The 16089-nt window shown below is 44.7% G+C and overlaps 1 protein-coding gene across 1 annotated transcript; it reads left to right on the top strand.

The window, feature by feature from the left end:
* The first annotated feature begins 726 nt into the window (after positions 1 to 726).
* nploc4 (NPL4 homolog, ubiquitin recognition factor) lies at positions 727 to 12102 on the top strand. The gene is made up of 17 exons (XM_076035054.1): positions 727 to 952; positions 1668 to 1748; positions 3047 to 3156; positions 4103 to 4339; positions 4419 to 4467; positions 4551 to 4645; positions 4747 to 4870; positions 4962 to 5141; positions 5258 to 5344; positions 5424 to 5495; positions 5602 to 5728; positions 6860 to 7020; positions 7183 to 7254; positions 7998 to 8090; positions 8513 to 8629; positions 9418 to 9520; positions 9607 to 12102. Exons 1-17 carry the CDS (start codon positions 938 to 940, stop codon positions 9765 to 9767), a joined length of 1884 nt encoding a protein of 627 aa, XP_075891169.1. The 5' UTR covers positions 727 to 937; the 3' UTR covers positions 9768 to 12102.
* Positions 12103 to 16089: the final 3987 nt, after the last annotated feature.

The raw sequence follows: 16089 nt of genomic DNA on the forward strand, positions 1-16089 counted from the left end.
CCACTCTCACACACACACCTACGGACAATTTAGAGCGTTCAATTGACCTCACATGCATGCTTTTGGAGTGTGGGAGGAAGCCGGAGAACCCGGAGAGAACCCACGCAGACACAGGGGGAACATGCAAACTCCATACAGAAAGGTCCCAGGCCCAGAATCGAACCCACAACCTTTTTGCTGTGAGGCGGCAGCGCTAACCACTGCGGCATTTCAAAACAATTTGTGACTAAAGCATTTGAGAACATGAAATAATAATGTGTAATATTGGTTAGTGGGATTATTTTAAAAGTTCCATGAAATAAATCAGCAATCCTTAAGCATTTAGGAGTTCTTGAAAGTTCAATATCATAGGATGCAATCTATTGACAGGAAATGTAGATTCAATTAATTTATTTTATAAATTAGTTTAGTTTAGTTTTTGCATATTGCGACATCTTAAACAATTGATCACAAAGGGTTGGGGATATGTGAAATAATGTGTACATATTTGGGGTGCAGAGAAATTTGAGGGCTATTTACATCCGCTTTGAACTTCATTTACAAAAAAAAAAAAACAGTCATCTTTGAACCACTATGACTTTAATCCCTTCAATTCCATAGATTTTTTTTTTCATCTAATTTCAACTCGAACTTTAGACTGTTTTGACTTCTTCCACCCACTCGATATCTGATTTTCTTCAATGTAGCTCGCATAATCCACAAGAAAAAAAGAAAAGGAAAAAACAATCGTGGAACGTGGCAATTCGAGAAAAATCGCATTGTTTCAGCCGTGATTAATTCTGTGTAGGACCAGTCGTTCGAACACTAATGCGTGTAACACCCGGTGATTGAGTTGTTGGCTGTGTGATGGAGTTTCGCTGACAGATAGTTACGCTAAGTTAATTCGTATTATCTGCTAGGGCGGTGATTTCTAAAGAGAGAGCTTCACCCGAACAACATGGCAGATAACATTGTAAGTACACGAAATACTTGTCGCAGCCGCGGCAGGTGAACCACTCGGCTAACGGTAGAGCTAGCTTGTTAACCGAAGTCCGGAGTGATGAGGCAGCAGAATTAGCTTTGCAGCTAACGTTCGCTTGTTATCATTAGCCAAGAGTGAGTTGGGCCCGTTTAGTTAACCGGCTTGTCTGAGCTCTTTGGCTCGCAGAGAGGGTACTAAATAAAGGGTGCTCTCAATGGCTAGCAACAACACTAAGGGAACATCGGGAAGGGTTATTTTTATAGTGTTATTTCGGCTCATTAGCCAAGCATTAGCCTGACCGAAGCTATATGTCACGGTTGAGACCAGGCTGCTGTGGTTTGAATGTAGTATGTGATAAGTGTGGTGTACCAAGTCGTCCTACACTGCCACATCTTTCACGTCATTTCACGTTTTGCGTGTCACGATTTAAGCTTCGTTTTGACATCACAAAACTATATACTGAAAAGTTTCGGCTGGCGAGCTAACGTCACTTTTCTGCACTGTCATTGTTGTCAAGTTACTGACAGCGCTATGATAGTTGGGGGTGAAATTGAGGGGTTGAAAGAGCTGTTGTCATGCTTTTCAATGGAGAAAGATGTATAAAATGAAAATGCTAACGCTAGGTAAAAACCTCATGTATTAGCCCAACCCGTCCACTTATTTGATCTCTGGTAAATCATGCAAAGGCTTCATTGTTTGATTGTAGATCATCAGGGTGCAGTCCCCAGATGGGATGAGGAAGATTCCTGCCACCAAGAGGGAAACGGCGGCTGCTTTTTTGAAGAAGGTAATAGGACGACTCAAACATACGCAACATTGTAAATAAGACACACACACAAACTGTAAGCCTACATAGAACTGTTCTCCCCTGTGTCTTTCATATGTGTTCCGTAATTCATCAGTGCACAAACCCCTGCATCACTGCGCTGCTCCTGCTTACCTCACACTGGAAATGCATTTGTTTTTAGGCACCGCTGATTATTCTGCATCGTCCATTTCTTGATACAACTGCTATCAGTAGCTGTCTTATGGGTCTTATGGCTGAGCAAATATAAACCAAGTGTCCCACATTTTCCCAGAATTTAAACATATAAAGCTTCAGATTTATTTAGAAACACAAAAGTCGCACACGAGTCATCCCAAATATGCGGTGGCCAAGACAGAGCTCAATGCACACATCGTTAGAAAACACATGCTAAAACGCATGCAAATAGCATAAAGTACAACCCACATTGGCAGTGTTTCAATGTGCATCTGTAACCTGCCGCCAACACCAAATTCTAACATCTGGAAGTCTGTTTAGTTCTATTTTAAGGTCTGTCACTGGTAGTGGTCCAGTCGAAAACATTTCATTTGTTCTGCTCTTTAGCCCGTTTCATAATTTGCGGCATGTTTCATGCTATTTGCATGTCTTTTCTGAAGCCTTCTGCATAAATGCCTCGTAATCACAAGAACTTAAAATGGGCCCATTCTGGAGCCAGCCGGTCACAGTAGAGCGGCGCTGCCCCTCATTAAAAATGGATTGATCTGTTTTAAAGCTGAATGCTTGCAGAACAGTCTGAATGCCTGCAGATCAATGGCAGGGGCAGGTTTCATCCCCGCTGACTGAGAGAAAGTAAAACCTGGCGGCAGATGCTGCAAGTGCTGCAGCTGAGACGGAACACAGACAAAACCGTGCGGTGGTTTTCCTCATGCAACCCAACGGGAAACGGCTCTGTACTGTAATAATATGTAATACTGTTTGAGATTCTAAAGGTGTTTTAGTGTATTAAGGTTCTTACTTCTTCTAAAAACGTTGAAAGACCCCTGAAAACATATCACTGAGGGATTGCTGGGACGACCTGCTCGATGCTTCACGATGATTGACGGATGTGATCTTTTAAATTCAGCTGTCTTTCACCCAATAATCACTTAGTGTTCACTTTAAGAGGCATCTGTTCCATGTCAACAGACTTGTTGTTAATCTGCTGCTCCTTGAACTCAAGCACAGGTTTCATGTGCCAGTAATTAGCTGAGGTTGATTCTTGATGGTGTCTATTTTGATCCACCCAGCGTCGGCCTCACCTTCTGATGTTTTCGTTTCAGGTCGGCCAAGAGTTTGGCTTCAGCTCCAACGGCTTCTCTGTGTACCTGAACCGCAACAAGACCGGAGAGGTCCTCTCGCAGAACAAAGCTCTGAGCCTTTTGAAAATCAAGTAGGTGAAGGTCGCCAAGAGCGCCGAGACTGGGAGTCACTCCCTCAAATACACACACATGCAAACCTCATCACTCTGTTCAACTGTCGATCGTCTGTTACGATTTGTATCTTTGAAATAAAATACCCAGAGTAGTGGACCTGGATGTTTCTATGTAAAAACTGGCACTTGGATGAAAAATGGACTCCATAAAAAGATGTGTTAGCACACTGACAAATAAAAATGTGTTTGCACACTGAAGTCTACCAAAAAGTCATTTTGATTAGAATTTTGTTTCACAGACATAGTTCAACATCTTGGCAAACTGGCCTGTTGCCACGGTCCCTATGGTCCCTATAGATCTGAGATCTGAGGCTTCAGAGACACCAGATCAAATACACAATCCAACAACTACAAAATAATCTCGGGGAGAAGTTGTGACGTGCACATTCAATGTGCCATGAAATGAAGATATAGAATAATGTTACATTAGGACACATAGAGCAAATACTGAAAACTGCTCTGGATACACAGTGCGCAGATCAGACAGTGGTGTAGTTACTTGGGTTCACAGCCACTTGTTTTTTGCCTTAAAGAAGTACGTTTCTGATTCTTGGTTAGTAAAGAAACCGTCGTCGTCGTCGTCCACCTCAAAGTTCTCCATGTTTAGAGCGTTATTGAAATCACTGCCCAGCAGGTTTGTCTGGAATGTTGTTCAGACTATGCATTTGCCTGGTAAACAACTCTGTCCCTTAGTATGACATCATCACTTCCTGACCTGGTGAATACGCAGGTCACAATTTGAGCCGCCTTCATCTCTGCCACCCAGATCTGAAAGCCTAAAGGATAATGAACCTGCTCATGTGTACAGAGGGATTGCGGCAGTGGACGAGCAGCCGCAAATGTTGAACTGTCCCTTTAATCGCGGCTGTGCAAAACTATCTTCTCATCTTCGTGTCTTTGGTAGGCATGGCGACATGCTGTTTCTCTTCCCTTCAGGATCCCCCTCCTCCTCGGGGGACGTGATGGACACCACTGGCCCGCACTCATCTTCATCGCTCTCGTCCCCCTCCGCCTCCGCATCCACGTCCTCGTCCTCGTCCATCCCGCGCTCGCTGTCAGCGCCTCAGGTCCAGGAGGATGAGATCGACCAGTATCTGGCCAAGCAGGACGGCAAGATCTACCGGAACAAAGACCCTCAGCTGTGAGAGACGGACCTGCCACAATCCGCCGCATTAAAAACCTTGCTTTAGAGATTGTACCATTTATTTTTATTCTTTCAGATGTCGCCACGGTGCCCTGGGAAAATGCGTGCACTGTGTACCGCTAGAGGTAGGACCATTTACTCCGTCTTGTCTTTTGAAAGCAGTCGGCTTGTCAGCGAATTGTTTTTTTCATGAACATTTTATTTCCAGCCTTTTGATGAAGACTACCTGAACCACCTTGACCCACCAGTGAAGCACATGTCATTCCACGCATACCTTCGCAAGCTGACCGGTGGAGCTGACAAGTAAGAAGTAGCTTCAGCGCTTTTTTTTTTTTTTTTAAAGACCTGAAATTTAAAAATAAAAATACGAGTGCAATTTTTATTTAATTGTTGATTTCCTCCAGAGGGAAGTTTGCAGCTTTGGAGAACATCAGCTGTAAAATCAAGTCGGGCTGCGAGGGCCATCCTCCCTGGCCGGAGGGGATCTGCACCAAGTGTCAGCCCAGCGCCATCACGCTCAACCGACAGGTGCGGCCGCCACAGAGCCGGCGCTCTGTTTTCAGTCTGATGGTGATTCAAAGCTTATCACAGACCCTGTCCTTGGCTGTCCCCCCCCCAGAAATACAGACACGTGGACAACATCATGTTTGAGAACCACACCATTGCCGACCGCTTCCTGGACTTCTGGAGGAAGACGGGCAGTCAGAGGATGGGCTACTTGTACGGCAGGTTCACCGAGCACAAAGACATCCCGCTGGGCATCAGAGCCGAGGTCGCCGCCATCTACGAGCCTCCACAGGTGAACCGCCTGCTTCTAACTAAATTCACAGATGGACTAATTCCCTGAGTCCGCCGGTGGAACTCACAGTTCAGCTCGTCGTTGTCAGTAACGTGGTTTTGCCTGTGATGTTGCAGAACGCCACTCAGAACAGCCTGGAACTGGTAGATGACCCTAAAGCAGCAGCTGTAGATGAAATCGCTGCCAAGCTGGGTCTCTGCAAGGTGTGCAGTCGTTGCTTAGTTTGCTTTCTCCACTGAAACCTCATTCGTCAGCGTCTCATGACCTGTCTTTGACGTTCAGGTGGGCTGGATCTTTTCGGACCTGCTGTCAGAAGACACGAGGATAGGAACTGTCCGCTACACCAGAAACAAGGTGAGGATGCGGCTCCGCCATCATCATCATCATCATCATCATCATCATCATCTCACTGAACCTGCTGCTTCCTGTCATGTTCACTACTGGCCCTTGTCTCTGTCAGGATTCATACTACATGAGCGCAGAAGAGTGCATCACAGCCGGCTATTTCCAGAACCTTCATTCAAACCCATGCAGACTCTCTCGGGACGGCAATTTTGGCTCCAAGTTTGTGACTGTACTGGCAACAGGTAGGTTTTTTTTGTTGTTGTTGTTGTTATAGTGCATAAGTTACAGGTCACAACATAAGCTGGTTTCAAATTAAGCAATTCTGGAGCATCACTGTCACTTTTCAGCCGTGTTTATATTGCTGCTACATGATGACTGTGTGTCTGAGAAGGTTCTCAATCGTCCAGGTCTTCGTAGTCTTGGAAGTTAAAACAAGACGACTGGACTGACCTTTGGTAACCTGGTGCCAGCCAGCTGGTTTAACTTAACCTTCAAGACACCAAAATTGAATTGTTGTCATCAAGACCAACAAATCAGCCAGTGAACCTCCTGACTGATCCAACAGGAAGTTGGCAACTTGCATTGTATTATAGAATCTCTCTGCAACTTTGGGTTTGGTGCTTTGGCTGACTGTGAAATGAGTTTGGCGTATTAGCTGAAACCACTACCAGATGATTAAGGACAAAATAGCCCATTGAATTTCATGACTGAAACAGTTTGGATTTTAAAAGCTTGAGTTCTAAATTCTAAAAGTGACAACTGTGGCTGGTTTGAGTTGTAAAGACTCCTCAACCAAATGAACAGTGCCACATGGAGCGTCCAATCCAAATGGTTGGAATCTTGTTTATGCATTACATAAAGGAAAAGTATTTTGGTTGTTTCCTGTTGGACTCGCATTCACAGTAACTTTATGTGTAAGTCTCCTCACTGCTGCCTGCCATTGCTTCTTGGTGCTTCATAGTTGTATTTTTCCTACTCTCTCACTGAGGCACATATACACAGCGTGTAGCTTACGGCTAATGTGCTGCTGTTACGGTCCCGTCATTGCATCATTTGTTTGGAATTGCACTTATCAGGATACTTTTACACAACTGTGCCTTCCTGTGACGGGTAAAAGCACAGTAGCACACAATGCTGCCCTCTAGTTGTCAGAATGGTTGTATGTGAACTATCAATGTTTTGGTTTTTTAAAGCTAAGGAAAAAATAATGGTACCTTAGCAAATCAGCTTGCATTCCCACCTATATCCACTAGGGGGTGTTGGTGCTTATATCTAGCAAGCTGTCCTGTTGCCTGTCTTTCTGCATAGTTGTATTAACTTACTGTTAAACCTACAGTAAAGGACAACGTGTTTGGCTGTGTGTTTGTGTGCAGGCGGCCCAGACAACCAGGTGCACTTTGAGAGCTACCAGGTGTCCAATCAGTGCATGGCTCTGGTCAGAGACGAGTGTTTACTGCCCTGCAAAGATGCTCCAGAGTTGGGCTTTGCCAAAGAGTCGACCCCAGAGCAGTACGTACCGGACGTCTTCTACAAGGTGAGAGCCCCAGAATGTTTCTGCAGAGCCGCCGCTCCTCACACATCGGGTCAGGATGACCGTACATCCAGACATTCCAGTGAGGCTGGCTGCTTGGAGTCCGCTCAGCCGGATGTTGTCATTTGACCCTCTTTCTGTTTTCATCTTCCTTCCATCTCAAAGGACAAAGACAAATTTGGGAACGATGTCACATTTTTAGCCCGGCCTCTCCCTGTGGAGTACCTCATCATAGACGTGAGTTCTTTTCACTCTCTAGATGTTTGGTTTTCACAAGCGGTCCTCCCCACCCCCTTGTATACCTTTAAAAATATTTCTTACTATTTAAATTATTAAATTAATATGCCCTCAAATACACAGTTGATAAGTAGTCAGTGAAAGAGTGTTACAATTCAGTATAAGCGCTGGTATCAACAGAGACTGTCATTTACTAATTACTGCCATAAAGTAGCATTTACCTCAGTGAACTATCATTCGCGAAGCTAGCTTGTTCCATGATTTCCCTCCGTGTGAAAAACCGTATTATGTACTTTGGTCATATGCTGATGATGGCTGATGATAATTGAACAGAAGCGTGTAATTTAAAACATAACTACAAAGTACCTATCCTCCACGTTATTTGTGAAATCCGCTCTGCGGTGCGCGATGATGCAACTGCGTTGAAGGTGTTCGTGTATCGCCGGAGTGCTAGCATGGAATGCTAGGTGAGCTTCACAGAGTTTGCACCTGATGTGTTAACGCTTCAACCAATCGTTGCAGCCCGAGTGCGGACTTATCGTGTTCAGTCAGTTGTTGCTTGATATCAAGCCCGGTGGCCCCTGACCTAAAGGCCTTGATGAAGATATGGATCTGGTTCCCAAAACAGGATGGATGCGGAAAACTCTTTCCTTGTACGTCATGCACACAAGAGCAGTAATGGATATCCACTACTAATCCCTCTGCTGTATCCATGTCCCCCCCCACCCCCCCTCCCACCGCAGATAACGACCACCTTTCCAAAGGACCCACAGTACACCTTCTGCTCCACACAGCGCTTCCCCATTGAGAACCGAGACATCCTGGGAGAGACGCAGGTGACTTGGATCAGCTGGTGTTTATCTTAACTTCAATGTGAGCCGCTGTGGCAGGACAGAGTCTCAGCGGTGTTCTGTTTTCAAAGCTGAAACATTACACAGACTGAACGCATCAATGTAAACCGTCTACGGATGTTTTGCACCGTATAGAAACATGGCAGTCACTTCAAATGTCTGCGGCCACAGTTTTGTTGGTGGGACCCCTCTGGCCTGCCAATATTTCACATGCGTGACAGAATTAGTGGGACCTCCAAATTCCAGAAACCTGGTGAGGTCACAGAAAGTACTTAATCAAGTGTGTGTGTGTGTGTGTGTGTGTGTGTGTGTGTGTGTGTGTGTGTGTGTGTGTGTGTGTGTGTGTGTGTGTGTGTGTGTGTGTGTGTGTGTGTGTGTTTCTCCCTCCTCCTGTCCCCATTCTGCAGAATTTCCACAGTTTAGCAACGTACCTGTCCCAGTGCAGCTCTACAGCATTCCTGGACATCGTGTCAGACTTCCATCTGCTGCTCTTCCTCGTCACCAATGAAGTCATGCCTCTGAGGGTGAGACACCGCTTCAAAGCCGTCACCGTCCGTCCGCTTAACGTTCCCCTCCTGGTTTTCATTTGTGTGGCTCAACATGTTCAACCGGTCACATTCTTTCCCGGTCCAGAAGTGGTTACAGGTGTGCGGGTGTCTTTAGTCGGACCCTGGAGACCTGATAAACGCACTGGAGCTGCTCTGCCCTCAGAGCAGCAGCTCCCTCTAAAACCAACCTGAGATAGAAGAGAGGAACCTTTCATGTGTTCCTGCAGAAGGGAAACGAGCTTCGAGTAAAACTGTCTCATTGATGGTATTAAAAGCGTTCAATCTGCATTTTCATTTTATTTATTCAAAATGGCTTAAAAAAAAAAGAAAATATGTACAAATGCTTAGGGGAATAAAAACAGTTGACAAGACAACTCCTTAACAACAGAAGTAACCACTCCATGTTCAAAAAGGTGTAGGATGAAGTTAATAAAACCAAAGAATTTAACGAGACGACAGCAGACGGCTGTAAAACAAAGACGGTCTTCGCCTTTTTTGGTCTTTCTGTTTTCCTTTTTTAATAGTTAATCAAAGCTCCGGGAAGACAAAAACAGAAGAAAAAAAAGAAAACCACTAAAAGCACATTGTTTATCCCTTACAAATTCCTGCCAATATCCATCAAACATTTTATCTTTGTACGTTTGTTTGAAACCCACTTAGTGATGTACATTTTTTCATTCCTTCCCTGCATATTAAAAGCCACAAGTGTGGAAAATCCTGTGCTGCCCCTCTCACTCCACCCCCTTGTTTCTTTGATGGTGCAGGACAGCATCGATCTGCTCCTGGACGCAGTGCGGACCTCCAACGAGGATCTGGCCCAGACGTGGAAGAAGTCGGAGCAGTGGGCCACCATCGAGCAGCTGTGCAGTAAGTCGTCCCGCCTCCTGGGAAATACCTATCAGATCCCAAGGGGGAGGATGGCTCACCAGCGTCCTCTCCCTCCCTCCCTCCAGGTACGGTTGGCGGCCAGCCCTCCAGCTCTCAGGGCTACGGCGCCATGGGCGGCCCCTCCGTGCCCGCCTCCTCGTCGGCCATGTGGTCCTGCCTTCACTGCACCTTCATGAACCAGCCGGGCACGGAGCACTGTGAGATGTGCAGCCTGCCTCGCAGCTAGAGGACGACCCTGCCCACCCCCACCCCCCACCCAGCGCAGCAGATGACCTCTCTCGCTGCGACACGTTGGACCCCCCCGCCACCCAACCCCTCCCCCGTCCTCGCCTCCTCGCAGGCTGCTGTGATGTTTTGGTTGTTTTTTGGAGAGAGAGAGAGAGAGAGAGAGAGAGAGAGAGAGACGCACTCATTAAGATGGAATCCAACCAGTTGATTAGAAATAAAACCAAACTGTTGGTCTCACCCCGCCCCCGCCCCTCCCCCCTCCCCTTCCCCCCACATCCTCTCTGCCACAGTGACTGAGGGACGTTGGCACGGTGAGGTCAAGCACCCCCCCCCCCGCCTCCCTTAAACCTGTCTCGCCCAAATTAAGTTGAGCCGCGACTCAGGACGGCGGCAATCGAACAACCTCCCTGGTCAGAGCCCCTCCCACTCTCATAATGGAAAATTGTATAAAGAGTTGAGGATATTTCAGAATGACGCAGGTATTTAATTAATAATAGAGCTTATTTTCCTTTTGTTTCAGTCCGACTGTAGCGACACATTTGAGTCGTTGTGGTAGATTCCGCTCCATCGGCTGATTTTAGGTCTCTTTGACAACCTCCAGCCCCCCCCCCCAAACTCCCACCCTCTTCCTGTACAATCACAAGTCAAAGCCTCAACCTGATATCTCAAGAGATCTGGAGTCGTTCACCTCACAAGAGCTTATATTTTCAATAATAAATTACTTTGCAAGTCATTTTTCACAGTAACGCTGCTCCCCTCTGAATACCGCAGTCCGTCAGTCCCGCCAGCCCTAAAGCGTTCCTCGGAATCTCCTCGCTGCTTTGTTTGGATTGCAGGCACAATATGTAGCTCATTTTATCAGCTGGACACTCCGTCTCTGATAAAATAAACAAACAAATAAATAATAATAAAGCCCCGTCCATTGTTTGGCTACGGAATCTCTATCAGCCAAGAGGTGCTTTTAGAATCAACTGGTGCTCGCCACGTTCACCTCCGTCACTGGCCCACTGGTCACTGGGATCTGGCGGCCTTTGACCACAACCAGTGTTCCTCTTCCAGGGGTTTTCTACCTGTCAGCCGTTCAAAGACTCAGCGGAAGTCAGAGGTCAAGTCCTCCCAGCGGTTCGCAGTCCATCCACGATGGCTGTCCACCAGGTCTTGGAAAATTAGAAGGGAGTATCATCAGCGAAGGACTTGAGACTAGACTTCTTCAGCGGGAAGTTGATGTCAGTCCGGCTCAAGACAACATGAAAAGCACTGAAAAACATGAAGCTGTTTGTCTTTTTTTCCCCTCTAGTTGTGTTTTGCTTTACAAATGGTTCATCTTTTATCTGAGGCGAATGGTTTGATCATTTTGAAGAAAATTAAAGTCTGAGGTTAAACAAACTTGAGTTTTCAGATTTGGTGTTTCAGTTAAACCACTACACTGCATCTGGACCGCAGACTGGCACTAATATTGACAATGACTGCATGGGCTTGTCGCAGTAAACATCTCCTGTTCACTGGTTGGTTTAAGTGTTTTTTTTTTTATTATTATTATTATTTTTCTGGAGACCAAATCTTTTGAACACTTTGAAGCAGCGACGGCTCTAACGATCCATCCGCAGATGACTGATGCTGATAGGTCCCTGTGCTACAAAGTCTTTACATTTTGTTCCCTGCAAAGGTTTCTGGTCCACGCAAACGTTGGCAGATAAAGAAACTGGGATGACTGTGGGCTTTAAAGCAGTGCCTGCTTATATTGCCAGAAGGGGCATCGGTTTGCTGACTGTGACCAAACGGGCTTGGACTAATCAACCCCAACAAGCTCAAATGTTGATGCGAAATTCAGGTACCAAACAACTCCTGGTTCTCCGATTCATCGCCGACGTCTCCTGCTACTGAAGTTGATGACAAACACTGTCAGTCCTTTAAATCACCACTTTGTGCACTGTTCCGTGGGAAGGGGGCCTGAGCGGACCGGAAGTGGGCCACGTGAGTTCAAACGGCGAGGTGGGTGGGAGACGGGTGGTTTTGCTATTTATGAGACACGCTCTTTCAGATTGATTCCGATGAAGTGAGAATATATTTTCTAGTTGTAGATGCATTTCAAATGCTTTCTTTTTGGCGGTGATATCACTTTTGCCCTTCCTACGTGTGAGTTGTTAGGGGTGATTCCTCCGATGTCATGCTGGCGGACGGCGGTGACCTCTCTTTGTTTCTCCTTTTTGTATTTGGAGCCAAGGGCCGTTTGCTGAGCGAGTCGCTCCTCTTTGTCCCATCAGCTGACTGAGGACGCTGAATGTTGTATGTTGTTGATCTGGATTTGAGACAAAATAAAAGAGAAAATCAAATCTGCCTCTGATGATGTGTTTTATTTGACTGGTTTCAGGTCTGAATCACTTTTGAGGGTTTCCTTCAACATATAAAGTTTGAAGAGGACGCACACCATAGAACCTTGGAGGTGCTGGTGGTGGCACATAAGATAACGCAAGAAGGAAAAAAAAGAAAACAACCACACGCCCCTCTCCAAATGCAATTACTTTATTTCGACAACGTCTCGGCCTTTGTCAAGCCACACTGAGGTGGCAACAGGGGTGGTAGATATAGATGAGGAGCAGGTACACACCTGGTAATCGTCAGCTACTAACCACATGCAAGCAGAAGGACAAAATGTGAGGGAAGAGAGAAAAAGTTTACATAACATTTTTTTTCAAATGGAAAAAGAAAATTATTTTGAATTGCAACAAAATGTGAGAAATGAGTCAGGAGAATATATAGATATTTACAGTTATAGAAACAGATCGGTTTGCACATCAGCCCATATAAGCATCATAAACAAAAACTGACTGATCTATATTTTTTGTACAATACAACAAAACTGTTACAAGCACTTCAGATCATATTTGACAGGGCTGTTAAGTGTGTTAAGATAATGTATATAGAAGTGTTCTCTCCTTAGGAAGAGATTATCTAGATTTCTACCTCTTCAAGGGAGAGAGACCTTCTCCATACATATGTATGTATGTATATTTATATTTATATATTTCTTCTGTTTGGTACATTTTTACATGAGTATATTTTTGTTCCATCTAACCTGCAGCAGTAAAGTCTGTCCCATTGTTGGGATCAATGAACTGAACAGGATGTGTGAAGATGAGATGGGAGGCGACACTGAAGGCTCTCTCCCTCTCTCTCTCTCTCTCTCCCTCCCTCTCTCTGTCTCTCTCTCTCTCTCTCTGTCCCTCTCTCTCTCTCTCTCTCTCTCTCTCTCTCTCTCTCTCTCTCTCTCTCTCTCTCTCTCTCTCTCCCTCCCTCTCTCTCCCTCTCTCTCCACCTCAGCTCTCTCTCCACCTCAGCTGCTCACTTTAAAAAGAAAGTGTCCCACTGCTCTCTAACCACACTGACCTCAGACTGCACCGCAGCGGTTATGTGGTCTGTGTTAGGACAGATGGTTATGCAGATGCGGTCCATTTAAAGCAGAGTTTGAGTGTGTTGGTGCGTCAGGATGAAGCCTGCTGCTTCTGCCGTCCTTGTTGTCCTCTCAGCAACGTTGTGCATCGCTCAGAAACTGAGGATCAGCCAAACAGCAGGAAGGACTTTCAGGAGTGAAGGTTGGCATGCACAAAACAGTCGTTTATTGCATGTGACATTTTGCTCTTTGTGTTTCCTGGGTTGTTGTTTTTTTTGTCTTTACCTGTGTCAATATAGTTTCTGTCAATTTTCTTCTCTTTTATTTTGCCACTGGAGTAAGTTTCCATTAAAGTTTCAGTGACAACAATTTTAATAAACACTACATATTTTTGGAGCATTTTTGTTTCACAGCAACAAGAGAACAAATGGTTTGTCACAGTTTTTGTTTGTGTAAAGATATACTCACTCTCTCTTAAAATAATTTCTGCACAAGGAAGCTTTCAGCGTGGCAGTGGATACCTTCACTGTTCTAAAGCAAAATATTAAAACACACTGTTGTTACAACTAGCCATTGGCTGTTACACTTTCTGAGGTAAAAGTGCATTTCGTTTAAAAGGAAATTTTTAAATTTTAAATAAAATGTCTTTTTTTTTGCTGTTCAAACTCTTGAACTTTCAATTTGGCCAAAAAAAAAATGTTTTGGGCTAGATTATTCAGTTACAAAACATGCAGAACAATACTGGCAAGCAATAGTAGAAGCCTTGTCCTTGTTTCTAGCTCATACTAAAATATTATCATAAGCTGAATGATCACTTGCAAAGGTTTTTGTTTTGTTTTGTTTTGGCAGCCACTTTAGCAGAATATGCTATTGTTAGTGTATGTGCACATGATACCTGATGTGGAGTGTAAGTATCCTTTCCATGTGGGTGAATTTTTGCTCAACTCCAAGTATTTGACTGCCAACACTGTCTGGCACTGCCCTTTGTTCTCACCTCCTTCAGTTGAGCTGCAGCATTAGACTGTTTATAAATAAGTATAAGAATAATTGCTGTTCCTTATTTCAAAGCATACTGTATTTTGTGAAATGGTAAATTCAGAAAGTAATGTTTTGCCTCATTAGGCTGCAGGAGTGAGGTGCATTTTAGTTCTGCTACCTGATATGGCTATTTCATTTCTGAGTATCTATCTTATTCATTGTAAGATGGTGTGACCTTCTGCTCTTCAGAACGCCTGAACACCAGAGAATGCTCAAACCTGACGCTGGTTTTAGACAACTGGAAATACGCCATCATGACACAGGTCAAAGATCTGCTGCTCCACGATCACAACACTGTGCTGCCTGAGTATGGCAGGTGAGAAGAAACGCTCATGCTTTTTTTTTTTTTTTTTAAATGCACAAACAATCAGTGACATGTCTCCACCTCAGGATCCAGTTGCTGTCCGTCACTCTGGGGGATCTCTACAAGGAGTTCAACACCCTCAAGGAGGATCTAGCAAAGCTGATGGCCAAGTTCGATGGTGTGGAGACCTTTGTGGAAGGCATGCGTTCCACCAGGAAGTCTGTGTTGCCACCTGGAGGCAAGATGATGGCCAAGGATGTGGGAGCGCGACCTCAGGGTATTAGACGCAGGGTGGTCGTGCGGCGAATCAGGGGTCCTGAAAGTTCCAAAAAAGTTGACCTGATGAAACTGTGACATGGAACCGTGCAGTCATACTTTCAATTTAAACCAAATATATTTTTATATCCCCTCATTTTAATTATTGGTTATTTTTTGGAAGCAATTTTCTCTTTTTTTCTGTCAAAAGTCAAGTGAACAATGATTTTGTCGAATCCTTGTTGAATCCATGGGTGACTTTGTTGAATCATATTTGTTGACATTTCTATCTATCTATATTTCTGACAGTATTTTGGCTGACCACAGAGCACAGATTCTGATCTACAATGAAAAAAATAAATATAATACTTTATACAACATAACACATTATGTTGGTGCATTATGATATTTGCCAAGACACTGTCGGTCGTACTTTAGTAGGTGTATCATGTTATGAATGTGTAAACAACAACAGCAAAAGTGCTATCAAGAGGTTTTCTGTTGCTACCTGGTCCATGTTGCTGGATAGAGCAGACAGATTGATGGAGTTGTAGGTTAAAGGAAGCAGACAACAGAGAACATGTCTCCTCCCAAAGTCCAGATGATTTCTGGCTGCCTTGAAATGTTTGTGGGTTTAAACAGGTGGTGGAGTCATCAGTGCTGAAGACCAGAGTTTCTGTTGCACATTGGCTGCGAGGCCCAGCCCGCTGCTCCACAGGCTGAAGAGCAATGGGGGCACTTCTGTGTGAGCCTATATGAAGCTGTGTTCGTTCTGGAGATCGGCCTCTGCTTCCTTGCTGAGACAGGTGCTAATCTTCAAGGTGGACTCCCATCCTGCCTCACTGATTTGCTGCAGATGGATGCACAGACTTCCTGCTCTGTAGTGAAGGCGGGATGCTCTGTTCAAACACACCAATTTAAAGAATGTTGAAGAAACACACTGTTAAAAATGAATTTTCCTTTATACATTAGAATTCCTTTGTGGCTTCAATGTGCAAAAAGGGCTGACCTGAACTGCTTACTGTGCAGATATCTGACCTGCTGCAATGAGGGCTACATTTTGTATTTTTTTTTCCAAGCTCATCTGCATTCCCAATGTAGTAATAGAGAAATAATGACTACAAACACTGGTATAAATTGTCACAGTCAAGAATCTCATGGGTCTTATCGGTGATAAACTGTCAAGATTTAAAGTGAAGGACGTGAGCTCTGAAAAAGAAATCAAATACAAACCAAATCAATTGCCCCTCGATGAACAGAGAGTGAGTGAGTATCAATAACTGAGAACAAAATTTAAAGTCCATTCAGCTGTTTGAAAGACTAAAAATGTGT

The sequence above is a fragment of the Nelusetta ayraudi genome, unplaced genomic scaffold, assembly GCF_046127955.1.
Source record: "Nelusetta ayraudi isolate G7.1 ecotype Tasmania unplaced genomic scaffold, CSIRO-AGI_Nayr_v1 ptg000042l, whole genome shotgun sequence".
Lineage (NCBI taxonomy): Eukaryota > Metazoa > Chordata > Actinopteri > Tetraodontiformes > Monacanthidae > Nelusetta > Nelusetta ayraudi.